We start from the raw sequence: 14,968 nt of genomic DNA, 5'->3' as shown, positions 1-14,968 counted from the left end.
TTATTTTCTAAAATTAATTTAAATTATTTTTATATAGATATTTATTTTCAAAAGTTCCTCTGATGTATGTTGATCACTTGAATGATTTTAGATGCTCTTTAATTGGAAGCGTACCAACTTGCTTCTCCTAAACCTAATTTTTTTGGCAGAAAAAATAATATCTAACTAAATTAATTATTTTTTTTTATAAGTGGCGTCTCAAAAGAACAACCAAACAACAAGATAAAAACTATTGAAAAAACAGTTAATAACACTAGAACTACACATAGCCTAAAAGCAAAACAAATAAAAAACTAGGTGTAAACATAAAAAAACCATCAGTAAATTATGAAAAGCCAAAAAAATGAGAAGCCAAAAAAAAAAATGAGTTAAGAAAAAATAATTCTTTTTTAAAAACAAATAATTCAAAAAAAAATTATAAATTTTTTAATTATTAATATTATTTTTTTTTAAAAAAATAAAATTAAATATTATTATAATATGTTTAAAGTTTTAATTGTATACAAGCAGTCCTATCGTAAGAGTATACACCTTACATCATAATAACCACATGATCTAAAATTAATAATAAAAAAAAGTTCCCTACCGGTAAGAAACTTTTGCTAGGTCCTACCATAATCTTGTCCTATATTTATATATATAAATTTGATTGTGACTTTTTTTAAACCCATTACAAAATACAATGGTCTTTGGTGCCCCTAATAAATATTGTACACTAACATTTTTGAAATGTTTGTATAAAATTGATAAAAATCACTATCCAAGTTATGGGTATGGGGATGATGATACCCAAGGTCCCAATCCCCTATTTCTTTATATGTGATATATTTCTACAACTGGTTGAGAAAATGTCATGATATTTTTGGGTCTATATTATAAGATAAATCATTACTTAAAGTTTTAAATTTGTAAGTGGCATAAATTTTATATTTATTTTTAGCAGCATGAGTACCCGATGTTTACAAAACTGTAATTTTTCTCTAATTTCGTCAGTACAGATTCTGTTATTATCTTAAACAGAGTATATATAAGGCCCAAATTCTAAATCATTGAGTTTAGACAGAATCATGTAGTACCAGTTACTTCTAAATATTCTTTTAATAAATTTAAAATGGAGTTAGTATTGATGAAAATAATAATTTTTTACAAATATTTAAGTATTTATGCCGCTAAAAATAACTATTAGATTTATATCGCTTAACTTAAAACTTTAAATATCTCATAAAAAAAAAACTTAAGATATTTAAATATTTATGTTGCTATTCACTCTAGAATATATATAACTTATAAGTATGTTAATATTTTTTGTATTAAATTAATTTCATTCAACTTCTGTAAAAATAAATAATTAAAGTCATTTCAACCTAATTATAGCGGATGACTAGACCTTAAGAAGTGTGATTTGAAATTTATAGTATATATTCAATGCTTTATGTAATATGGAATGTGTTTAAGGAATTGTGAGTAAGACATTAAAAATGAGAAACATACATAATTTGCATTTTTTTCTTTGACCATTCCTAATTAACAAAGATTTTAAGCTTTAATCCTACCCTATATTATTATTATTACCATTAAGTCAAATATCATATGGCATGAAAAACAATTCATTAAAATCATTCACATTATTCAACAGAGTAAACTCCACGGTTATAACTCTCTTAATAATGATTTTCCAACAAATATTCTTATTTTGAAATAGTAACATAATAATTTGTAGCTAAAAAAAATAAGCATTTTCCAGTTGTACAATGTAAAAATAATGAATGATTGTATTGTTCTTTTATTTGATAAAATTCTTACTTTCCAATTTTAGTTTTATTTTTAATGCATACATAATGATTTTAATATATCTAGAATTTTAGGGGTCCAATTTATATAACATTAAAATTGGGGGAGCATTTGCATGTGGCCTACGCCCATTTTTACGTCGTATGTGTATAATATCTATAATAAATGAGTGCTATTACTACTACTACTATTATTATTATTATTTTATTTTTTTTTTTGAATAAAAAGTGTTCTTTATTAACTTGAGCAATCGCTCTTCAGAATAGACATCAATTCCACAGGAACACTGTTAATTGGGAACATACGTTCAATTAAAGAAATAGAATGCCGGGCAATAAAATACGCAGCACAATTCGCAGAACGCTTAACAAAGAATAATGAAACATTTGACAAACTTTTAAACATCTTTTTGCACTCCTCCACAACTAAACCGAAACCAGAAGCAAATCTTTCTGCACTTCGAATTGCCTCAACACAGACCAAGCTGTCAGATTCAATGACTGCCCGTGTGTAGTTGTTACTCTTGAGCCAGCTTAAAGCCTCTCTAATGCCCATAATCTCAGCTAGCTCGGGTGAAACTTTGCCATTTTTGAAGCTTGCAATGACTGAAAGCAGCTCCCCATTGTTATCCCTCACCACACACCCGAACCCATGTTTGGAATCACGATCGAAAGTGGCTGCATCAACATTGAGCTTGATGCCTGAATTCGGTTTGATCCAGCGCTCCAAGCCATCACCTTCTTTAAGAGGTGAAAGCAAAGGAATATTCCCCCACCCTTGAGCTTTTATGTATTGATCAAGTCTCGAACTTGCAAACACAACCACATCCTGAACCGTTCGAACACGCTGCTGCCATATGAGATCATTTCTTGCTGACCATATGGCCCAACATATCATCACAATTTTACATAAAGCCTCGTTATCCACACGAGTAGCAGAAGCTTCCAGCCACGACAGTAAGGTTGATGACTCCCTGCCAACAGTAGTAAGTCCCGAGAACTCCCAACATGACCAAGCGAATGGACAAGAAACTAAGAGATGCATTTCCGTTTCCGCGAAGGCACCACACATAGGACAAGTGTTTTCAATCAAGACCTTTAATACAAAGATTCACCTTGGTTACAAGGCAATTTGATGCTGCTCTCCACACCAGGTCCTTAGTCTTAGGCGGTACCTTCAAACCCCATAGTTTTTTCCAAAAATGATGACCCTCGGGGTTGTCCGATTGAGGCTTTTGGTCTTGAAGCAGCTTATACGCACTACGAACAGAGTAAAAACCATTCTTTTCTGCAATCCAGTACCATGTATCATCCCCACCTGACTGAGTAATGGGGGTACCAAGAATAATAGCAGCTTCAGTAGGCGAAAATAAATCGCACACAACATCTGGATCCCACCTTTGCTGTCCTACTTGAAACAAGCTATTGACAGTGAAGTTTTCAAGCCCAGGAACAATTGGAGAAGGAGTAGTTCTATCCATGACAGGTAACCATGGGTCTGAAGTAATCTGCACAGTCAAACCAGCCCCAATTCGTTTCCTAAGACCAAGTTTGACTGTGTCCTTAGCAGCAAATATACTACTCCAGATAAAAATTTAAGGATTTTGAGTTTGAACTCCTACTATCTTATTTTTTCTCATCCATCCCCTACCGAGCTAGCTTTAATTGCTATTATTATAATCTCTTAGTCAATATTTACATATAAAGTTATATATTGAAATATTTTCTATAGCGGTATTCGTTATATAGTTACAATATCATCTCTGTAAATTTTTAAAAAATTCTAAATAATTTGTAATTTCGAAAATAGAATTCCTGATACTTCAATTTACTACACATATTTAAAAAAATTTAAACCTATTTTTGATACAGTAAATTATTAGAAATTTTTTTTAAAAAATTTTAGTATACTATAAGCATAACAAAATATAGCCATAATTTTATTTTTTTTTAAATAATATTAGCATGTATCTTCGAACATAGAAATTGACTAAAAAATTACAATAAAAACACTTAATAAGATTTTTTTTTCGCTAACATAATATTAATCATTTGATGAGATTTATATACAATATACAAAAAATACAAATATACAATATATACAAATATGTGAACTTACATATATTCTAATATAAAGCTCACTGATCATATTCTTTTTTGGCTGGGAAAAAGTTCAATAATACAGTCATGGACATGTATATGTATGTATGTATTTTTTTTTTCTTTTTTAATTGTTATTACTTTCATATAAACAAAATTATTTTTTAGACCAATTTGTTGGAATCATTTTCCTTTCTGAATGTGAAACTGAAAAGTTCAAATTTATAAAATTATATTATATTTATCTTTTCTTTTTTTTTTTACCTCAATTGATAAAATTCTTTAGAAATTATACATAATTTTTTATCTTTAAAATTTAATATTGAAACCACTTATAAGACTCGTTCATGTAATTGGGTATGTGAGATTACGAGGAAGACAAAGGTTGGATTCCCCATACCATATAAAAGAAAAATCCAAACTTTAAACAAATTTATGCAAAAAGACAACACAAATCAAGGAAGATTTTAGGTTAGCTAAGTAGTTTTCTAAGCTGCAAAATGCCTATGTCACATTTTACATGCTTTTTTTCTTTTCATATACAAATGAATATTTTAAATTTTACCATTTTCCAAGTGGCCAAATATATAATAATTTAATATAAATTTCTTCAAATAAATATATAAATATATAAATTAGACACCCGGGTAGTTGAGGAACTTGTTCAAAACGAGGAAAAACTGGCTAACAAAAGCCAATTATTCAACACACAAAAAACATAAGAGGTAGATATATATAAACAAATATAGACATAAAATAACATTAAAAAATGGGCCATTCTTTGCTTGTACTCCACATTTGGAGACTACTGTTTAGTAATCTTTTTTGGCAATTTAATCAGTTTTGGGGAGCCATACGTTAAGCTTGATTGATTAATAAATACAAATACAATGGAATCATTCCTCAACCTTATTCTTATTATTTAATATTAATTTAACAAAAAGAATTGTAATCCAGTTGTCTGCAATTTTGTGACTAAACTAAAGTGGTCAAATCTATCCACCCACCCAAAACCTCATTCATGATCAGTTTTAGCCGACAAAATCAAATTAATATTTTCATTTGGTTTAGTTAATATGTTTTAATCGTGGCTGGCTTCAACTCTTTATTTTATTACTACCAATAAGTGTTCTTTAAAAAAAATAAAAAAGTGTTGGCAAACATAATTACCGAAATGGAGTATAATAATAATTCGATTATAGATTATTAGTAACTTTTGCAAGGTATACTTCTAACTAATAAAGAGTCGTTAATTCTGAAAAAATAAATTTGTAATCACATTTAATTTGATATCCTCGTTAAAATTCTGAACAATCTATTTAGAGGACGTTTTACAAAAACAAAATATTTTGGTTCTTTTGTCAAAAAAGCATTTGAGTTACTGATCAACTAATCTAAATTATGCACGTTATATAAAGCTATTTCAATTCCATATATTATGCAAACGAAGTCCCATAACATGGGGTGTTAATTTCTTATATAATTATTAATTTATAGTAAGGTTCTTATAGTATGCATTATTTCATACAATCATATAAAAAATGTAGCTTGTTTGGTCAGCTGCAACAATAAGTTAATATATATAACAGTGTTAATCGTTGTTACTATATCAACTTTTATTATTTTTAATAGATGATTTGTAGCTCAAATATTGGACAGTTTCTTGAGTGGAAAACATTGAATAACACCGGCCTAGATTAGATTATGATTATAATGACTAATTAAAATGAATGAAAGAAAAAGTTGATGAAGTAGGTGCCAATGCATGCCATGCCGGGTTTGGCATCTTTTTCTATTTTACCAATTGTTTTTATTAAATCAAAAGCAATATTCCCTTACCAAGGTTGAACTGAATAAGGTTATTTCTCATATTTACATATATTTTTAAAACTAGTCTCAGACGCTCAGTAGCATATTATTTCTATTTCATTTTGGTTAAGTAAGATGAAATGAAATTATTCAATTGGAAAAATATTAATAATAATTAAGAAAATAATCAATCAGGTTAAGTATAGGTTTTAGTTGATAATGGTAATAAAATTCTTTCTGAAGTTGCATTTTAGTCCCAGAAAATAAAAAAAAAAAGATACTTGTTAGACTTGAATACAAAATCTACAAAGGAATTTAACATCTTATGCATATAACTATGGATATGGAGATGTTACACACAACATATAACCTTTCTTTTTTATTCTTCCTTTTCTTTACAGTAACTTAAACCAACTCATATAATGTGGTTTTATTGTAGAAAAAGGAAGAAGGAAACAATAAAGAAGAAAGAAAGAATCAAAACTGATACATTGTCAAAATTCAGCCTGATGCCCTTCTTTCATCAAGATTCAAGAACTGGTTTGCCTTGTATTTTTTCAAGTTGAAATTCGAGCCTCTGAGTTGCCAATAATTGACGGTAAAAAAATCTCTCATATTGGTGTATATGCACACTTGAGAAGTATTCTTGCTATGGACTTACTAAAGCTCCTTAACATAGGATGAAGAATTATCTTTCAAGAGGGAAAAGTTACATTGATAATACACTTCACCTATTATCATACAGGCCTAACAATGCCTACTATTATCCCCTTAGTCCAAAGGACTAAAATGGTGTAAACTTGCACAGACCTAAAGAAGCTCGTGACCGAGCAAGACAACTCTTCAACTCTCCTACTGCTAAGGTTTGAAGAAGCTATTAAACCAGTTTTTCATGAAGGTGTTATATTTACATGTTGCCATCCCATCTTTGAATACATTATTTTGAAATTACCTTTCATCATATCTCACATTGTCATCTGTCTATTTCTGCTAAAAGAGCAAGTAGCTCATTGTCAATGAAGTGTGATTTTTTGAAGAGCTTAAGAGGAGTATTACCTTCTCTGTCAATGACTTTCCGATTAGCTCCCCTGCAATTAGAAGTTGGTAAGAAATACTTGGGATGCGCCTTATGACAGAAACAACATTTAACATTCAATAAGAAAAAAAAAAGAAATGGAATCAAAATCAAGTGAGTATAAAAGTATACAAGACAAACTTCAAAGTAAAAGACTGGTTGGGAAACCCCTGAATCAGAGTAGAAACTAAAAGAGTTTCCAAGTCCACTTAATTGCATAATTCATATGTAGATATAAAATATAATGAAATGTGTGTAGTGTAGATGGTGAGTACAGAATCAAGTGCCATTTTCCAAATCAAGATGTAAATGCATTAAGCTGCAGGCAATATAAAGGCAGACAAAATACACACCTTGTAATAAGTAATTTCGCAATTGCATACTTTCCTCTGATAATGCAATAATGAAGCGGGGTCTGACCTCTTGTATCAGAAACATTCATGTTTGCACCATATTGTAAGAGTAGTTCTACCATGCCAATGTCAGCAGTTATGCAGGCCAGGTGAAGTAAAGAACAGCCTTCGGGGATGTCCTCTATAAGTTTCTCATTTTTTTCCAATGGAATCAAATTAGTTGTGGAAGACTTTTCCCTAGAATTATCTGCAAAGCAATTAGTTAGTGATAACGACTTTCTTGCTTTTGCTAAATGCTCTACATTGCAGGCTTTAAGGATGTACATTTTAGTGCTTGTCCACCGCTGGTACTATTCACATCTACGTCAGTGCAAACAATATATCGGTAGACAGCTTTCTTGTCATTAACACAGACACCTCTCCACACATGTTGCTCCAATGGATAAAGATTTTTATTATCTTTGGCTTGGCGGACAAAAGCTTTTTCTGAGTACTGCAATTACAGAGAAACTTGCAATGAATCTAAGTCACAAACTAACAAATGTTAATCACTTTCATAAAAGTTTATCCGCTTATAAATAGGAAGGAACATCTAATAAACTAAAGCAGATTGCACATTTGTGGACTATTAACAGTTGGCATGCACAATTGTTTCTGAATATAAGTGAAACTTTCAAATAAAAATAACTTGAGAGGAAGAAAGCTCATACCTTAGCATGAATGAATCTCTCCTTTAATGATATGGGATCGTCATGACATGGCTTTCTCATGAAAAACAGCTTGCTAGGTTTGGAAGGGCTACAATGCAAGAATAAATTGAGTAACTCAAAAAGCAAAGCACAAACTTATATTCAGAATAAGTCAAACGTACTCACCCAGTAAGGACACCATCAGCCTGATAGTTACTTCTTGAATACAATAGCTCCTCCCAAATTGAATTTGTATATATATTGCCGAGTGATTCAAATAAAGTTAAGACAGAATTGTGCCAGGCTTTCACATCAAGAGTTAGAGACCTTACCTGCAAAACAAGAAGTTTAGAAATAATTGAGTAAATAAACAAAGGGGAGAACAATTAAAGCTCACCAAACATCAACTAAATAAATGTTCCTCTTTTTTACTATCATCTGCTGGGCAATTATACCGTAACCAATTACGTGGAAACCCTTTTATAGGGACTTCTCAACTTCTCCACCGTATAGATTTTCAAAATTAGAGGAAATATGTCTAGTACTTCAGTTATATTCAAATTAAATTTCCACTTTGGATAAGTAACATAACTTAGTAGGAAATTGTGCAACAGTGAGGCAATCGACAACAGTTTCTTGATATCCATTTGATGAAAAGCTGCGACACATATGGGAACTAGGCAACATGAATGCAAATTAGGATTGCTTACTTTTGATATATGAACACCAAGGTTACGATGGACACCGGAGCATTCAATGCAAATAAGAATTCCGAGGTTTAAGGATGCCCAATCTGGTTCAGGTGCACCACAATCAGCACAGATTTCATTCCCACGGACTCTTTTTAGTATGTCAAGTGGCTTCTCATTTTTCCAACCATCCTTATGTGATTTGAAACTTCTAGAGACACCTGAGGGATTGTTTGTGTGATACATCTTTGAAAAATGATCTTCAACAGCTTTGTGATCAACGTCAGGAGAACTTCTGAATGAACTACTATCACTAGCAGAGTAAAATTCATCGCTTCCTGTGGGGCTTTCAGAGAGATTCTGACACAATAATTGGATTTTATCATTACCACACATAGAAACTCCCATAGAAGCTTCACAATAAAAGAAAAATTCTTTGTATGTACCCTCTCAGGTCCTCCTTGGAAACTCAACAATGAAGCAATTACTCCAGTTATTTTTTCCACCCAATCCATTCGGTCAATGGCATTTTCTGCCTGCATCATAAAACAAAACAGACATATAAGATCTAAGATAAACAAAAGTAACAGTGACATGAGGAGGGTCAACATTCCAAATTCTCATGCTATACCTGCAGCGTGTAGGTTTTGGAAGGTGAAATAATCCTGAAGCAGAACCTTAAATCTGTTTGATCTGCATCAATCTTTATTGTTGATGTCAGGAGGTTTACTGTGTGATGGGCAGATCTTTCATCATTTGCACCACCGTGATGGTGAGATGAAAGCAACCTACTCAAAAGCCCATGACCATTTTCGAAGGAGCCCTTTTTCTGTGGTGCAGACTGGCTTCCAGACTGAAATTTATAGTCAACATCTACATAAGCAGAAAAGAAAAGGCATAATCATTTGAAAGTACCTTCTTTTAGTTAGTAACTCACTGGCCAGCCCCATTGTTTTCGATAGTAGAACAACATCCCTCTGCTATCAAGAACAAAAAATCTTCTTTTCCAATCACCCCTCAAATTGGAGGACCGTTTTGAAAGATAACCTTGTCGAATCGTTTGTACCTTGAATAGAGATAATTATCAGAATAACTATTATGAATTATAACTGATCTGAAGTAAAATGAGAGCAATAAACACCTTTCCCTTTGCAGCAGATTGCATCACGGCCTCTATCTCTTTGTGGGATCGCCAAGCAAAAGGCTGCATACTGTCTCCATTTGTAGAATTATGAGAGCCATTTAATGATTCTTTAGTTTCAAGATCAAACTGCTTTTTGTTCTCTAGCATCCTTTCAATGAGAGATACCTGCTCATGGTTGGAAATTTCTCTAGACTGTTGAGCATAAGTCAAAATCTGTAACGGAAGAATTGAAGTTAAATTTTTTTCCATGAAATAAAAAAGTTTGACACGAATAAACTGTAAACTAAGAAAACATTAGTTCTGCTAACTAGTTGTTGAATGGCATTTGAGTTTGTCATATAAAATAATTGCTCAAGAAGAAAATCAGATGCTTATTACACTTGATGAGATGTTGGGTAGATTACTTAGGGACTAATACATTTCTGATAAGCTAGCTCCATATATAGTCTAAAACTTAACATCAATGATGGGAGTCAGAAAGGGATAGTATCTGGATTCTGACAACGGAAATAAGTTCCATTTCTTTGCAAAATCTGTTCTAAAATATGTTCTCTGAGTTCAGATTCAGAAGAATAAAGAGAAAAATTCTGGAGAATCAGTTACTTTGTAATTGATGTCCCTTTATGCTTACTGTGTAAATTAATGAATTTTCTATTCTTACTATCATATATGCTGTTCTGAAATGACAATTTTTTTTTACTGATATATGTTCTCTCCAGTGTAGAGCAACTGTATTGAAAATTGCATGTCATGCATTCACCTCCCTAACACAATCTTATGGGTTGCAGACTTTAACGTGGACCATATATCAAATGAAATTAAAATAAAAAAACAAGGCAGTCAAAAAGAAAAGACGATTGAGAAGTACAAAGCTATATCTGCTTACATGAAACAAGGATAGAATTACCCAATGTGGTATTGTAAAGTTGTGTTTTGCAGTTCTAATGAGAATGGTTCTATTGCCACATGCCAGTGCATGCTGCTATGGGAATGATCATGAACGTACTCTACTTCTACTCATAGATGAAAGAATCTACAAGTTTTCTAATTTTAAATAGAATTAGATGTACAAGTAATCTGGAAGGCATTATTCTGAGTTAGGAGGGGGAGGGAGTGGTGGTTCTGTTCTACCTACTTCATCCCTCCCATTATCTTGGAGAAAAAGTTTTACTTCACAGAGATCTATTTGTCCTACCCCGGAGCAATCAAATCTATACAGCAAGTCAAGAAATAAAAATATAATACTGTAAAATAGAGCAAGCTACACACCTGATTAATGTAAGGCTCCATTTCATGTAACAGCTCATATCCCTAAAATAAAAGATGGTGAGACCAAATAAGAGGCAGCATACATCTGTGATACAACATTGGGATAAGCATCATTTTGATTGCATTGTATACCTGTTTGAAGTAACGAAGATGAGCATCCATCATTCCGCTGACAGCCTCCAAAAATTCGAATCTCTTCTTTGCCTCAATGTCAGAGAGAGCACCGACCTGTATGTGGAGTTAATCTATTAGAGGCATAAGTGCTTCCACGAGGAATTTTCTAATCAAATAACATATAATTGTAAAACTTAGTTTACCAGATTAAAGCGAGCTTCATCAAATGAAGACCTTGCATTATTGAGTTCCTGGAATGCCTCTCTATCAAATTAGATATAAATAGATAAATGTAAAAGTATCCGAAGTAAATGTATGTAGAAACATTCAGTAGCATGTCAGTTTGGAGATAGCCTACTAGTCTACTATTAGGTATACCTGCTCAATAACAGCAGCAACATCAGTCTTGGTGCTCTTCTTCACTGAGAGAAACTTCTCGCGGGCCTGTGTCAAACAATAGGCAATACAGAACACATAAACAGGACATATCTTTTAACAGCATTAAGCTGGAAAACTCAAAGACAATTTTCATACAACTTGGCTTCAATAGTACTCCACATAGTATTGGATACTAAAACTCAGCAAGAAAAGTGGAAATCAAGTTGACTCAGTCAGAAATTTTGAAACACTTTCCCCCCTATTTCAATTCTATTCCTCAAGGGACCACAATTTGGGAGGCTTTAGTTTTAAAACACATCTTTCTAGTTTCTACTGCTCTTACTAAGTTGATAACCAAAGAGATCACATGTTGGTCATACAAACCAGAAGCGAAAAATCCGTATTATACAGAAATATATCTCACTAAAGAACCACTATAAGTCTAACATCCGCTCACACGGTCAAAAAAAATAATACTAAAGGCTCATCTTTGATGTTTCATTGGAATAGACTGCTCTTACTAAGTTAAAATGCAGCTTTAATTATCATGTTACATTACGGTAAGCAAAAAAGAAAAAAATTATCGGTACAATATAAAATAATGTTCCTGTGAATGTGATCATTCAAAATAGTCTTGTTCATGGGGCCATCTAGCATGGACAGATATTAATTGTATAAAAATATATAATAAAATTATCACTGAAAAAAATATATATGCATGTGGATTATGAAGCATGGTAAAAAGGTAAAGTCCCACGAAATGTCTACTGAGATATTGAGGATGGAAACCTACCTGATCATGTGTGAATGAAGCCTTCTCAAAGCGCTTTCGGGCTTCCTGCAACAATGATACTTACTTTAGTGAGAACATGAATTTTTCTAATTGGACAGTAGGGGATCATGAAGAATGATAGTTACACAACATCATATATTGAATAAAATACAAAGTAGTAAATGTTTCCTATCACGTGTGTATGAACTGAAGAACTGGATGTACCATTGTAGATCATTTTTTTGGTATGCTATTGTTACCAATAAAATGTAGGTTAAGTTGAACATGCCACTACTGCTGTGAGATTGAGCGCACATTGTGTAAATATAAGGACCTGGCAGTCATGGATACTTATTCCCAGCAGTTCATGTGGAGTATTCATAAGGTTTCTATGAATTAAATTCTCCTTTCTTATGCAGTAAATTTGATATTGAAAAGTCCACAAAGTTTTAGTCCACGTCCACTTGGGATTTGTATGGAATTATATTAGAAAGAATATTTCTGCAGTTTTGATTTTACGTCCTTGGTGTTCCTACTATGTGCAATCAAAGTATGTATTTTAAACACTATACCTTTACATCATGAAGGTAAACATTCACGAACTGTAGGAGCCTGTCATTTAGCACATGCTCTACCTGAGAAAAGTCAGTTAAAAAAGATTTTTTTTTTGGCAAACAGCGAAGTCAATCAGAACTGTCTCTTTTCCACAAGTTAGATTGTTGATGATTGCTATTGGATCACCTGGGAATGATATAGGACGGTCAAGTTGAAGAAATATTGAAATATGATAATTTACCTGGGATTGAAGAACTTCCTTATAAACTGCAGTTTCTCTCAAAGCACTTGCGAATCTGCTCAAAACTGGGCCTGAGAGTAGCATGGATTCGATTAGTATATGTAAATCATGTGAACATACACCTATATGAAGTTAAGTTGATGCCCTTTTTCCTGGGGCTTGTTACAGTGAATTTTAAAAGTAAAGAATTTCACAAGCTATACTATTGGGGAAAGAAACAAGAGATTTATATGATGTTGGTAAAACCATTACAAACAGACAACTTTGACATTGTCTGTGAAGAGGCCATGTAAGGTTAATTATCATTATAAATGTAACAAGAATATAAAATTATCACCACAAAGTACAAACTATGATTAAATTTTCTTCTAAAGAAGATGAAATACATATTGATACAGCAAACTAGATATGGAACAGTTACCTCCTAAAGCCATAAAATCAGGGTCACTAGTCTCTCCTCCAAAAGTTTCAAGCGCACTTGCAAAAGCAATGTCGCCATCATAACCGTCTTCAAGGCCTTCTCTGAGAATAAAATTACAAAAGAGAAACTAAGCACAGAGAATCATTGATTTTGTAAATAATGAATTTGAAAGAAATTACACAGTTAAAACATACGTACGTATACTTTCGACATCCTTTGTAAAACTTGTGACATCTTCCCCTTAGTGACTCTGAACTTTCTTCCAAGCACTGTATCTGTTTCAAGAACCACACAATACAATATATCTTAATCTTACATTGTTTAGTAAGCTTGATTGTATGCTAAACAAATTGCCTACCAAAACACAAGAATTAACAATAAAGAAAAGAGAAACATCCATCTACGTTTCATTCCCAAGTTTCTGATACATATTACACTAAAGACACAAACTTATTCATCAAGAAACCAATACCACTGATCTATATTCTATAACAAACCAATACATGCCAAAATCACAATTCACAAATGGGTCATATTTCTTCTCAAGCCAAAAGAAAGAAAATGGGGCTATGAATTGATGAAACGCATGCAAATTGAACATAAATGCTGATGAAAAATGAATCGAATGTAACCTGTTGGCGGAACATAGGAGAATCATCAAGCTTTTCGAAATGCATAATTACGTTTAGCAATGAGCTTCGTCTCCTTTCTTTCTTTCTTTCTTTCTTTCTTGTTCTGTTACAGCACAGAGAAGAGAAGAGAGAGAGAGAGAAAGAGAAAAGAGTTAGCTTTTGGAGAATAATTTATGAGTAGTAGCGAATTTGAAGGAGCCTCGCACGTCTCCATGAGTTTTCTTTATTTATTCAACAAAACAAATTTTTTAAATAAATGAATGGCGAACTCAGCTTCTTACCCGCATTTTACTCTCTGTGTCCTTCTAAGTTTGACTTTTTCTCCGACATCCATATATCCATGGCAGCCATTACCCAATCTCTCTCTCTCTCTCTCTCTGAACTCTGCTTCAACACTCGTTTTCTAATTTTCTATTTCCTCAGTTATGGACCAGTGAAGCCGGAGCCTTCATTATTTATAAACACGTAAATATGTACGGAAAACCATCGCGCAAACGCAAAATTCAGTGCTGGGCACGAACGAGTGATTTCCTTGTGTGACAAGTAATATATAAAATCAAGATGCATTACATAGCTGAGAGCCATTGCAATGCAAGAGATGCATTTCTCAAAGTGAAACAAGCATTGGCACTAGCTGAATTAGCTCATTGTTGACTGGTTTTGGTATTCAAAGGGAATATTTATTGAGGTTTTCATCATGCTATGCCTTCTTTAGCCAGATTTTCCTCTCTTTCAAAACCTCAAGAGTCAAAGATATATGGTAAAATTGTTGCAACCTTTGAGTTGGTGGCATTTGGAACCAATTTGCTTTTTACCTTCAAAAGAGGAGATCAATTGCAGGTGAAACCTCATGATGTATAATTTTTCAATTTCATTTCATTTTCAGCTCTATGTTTTTTATTTCAATTTAAGACAATTAATATTATTAGTTTTCCTT

The 14,968-nt window shown here is 32.5% G+C and overlaps 2 protein-coding genes across 2 annotated transcripts; both read right to left on the bottom strand.

Annotated features, from left to right (window-relative positions):
• Positions 1 to 2,028: 2,028 nt before the first annotated feature.
• LOC133033585 (uncharacterized) lies at positions 2,029 to 2,835 on the bottom strand. Its single transcript, XM_061108496.1, has one exon. The coding sequence runs from the start codon at positions 2,833 to 2,835 to the stop codon at positions 2,029 to 2,031; it is 807 nt and encodes a 268-aa protein (XP_060964479.1).
• Positions 2,836 to 6,003: 3,168 nt separating this feature from the next.
• LOC115705681 (ADP-ribosylation factor GTPase-activating protein AGD3) lies at positions 6,004 to 14,968 on the bottom strand. The gene is given in 21 exon segments (XM_061112661.1): positions 6,004 to 6,787; positions 7,128 to 7,467; positions 7,470 to 7,620; positions 7,838 to 7,925; positions 8,003 to 8,148; positions 8,527 to 8,865; positions 8,952 to 9,041; positions 9,137 to 9,358; positions 9,443 to 9,571; positions 9,647 to 9,862; positions 10,919 to 10,960; positions 11,051 to 11,146; positions 11,236 to 11,283; positions 11,411 to 11,476; positions 12,204 to 12,248; positions 12,755 to 12,817; positions 12,979 to 13,049; positions 13,400 to 13,500; positions 13,598 to 13,674; positions 14,032 to 14,134; positions 14,313 to 14,968. Coding segments are annotated over 21 exon segments (2,601 nt in total). The 5' UTR covers positions 14,366 to 14,968; the 3' UTR covers positions 6,004 to 6,672.

This window comes from Cannabis sativa, chromosome 1 (genome assembly GCF_029168945.1).
Source record: "Cannabis sativa cultivar Pink pepper isolate KNU-18-1 chromosome 1, ASM2916894v1, whole genome shotgun sequence".
NCBI classification, from domain to species: Eukaryota; Viridiplantae; Streptophyta; class Magnoliopsida; order Rosales; family Cannabaceae; genus Cannabis; species Cannabis sativa.
This window is presented reverse-complemented; position numbering and strand designations above follow the sequence as displayed.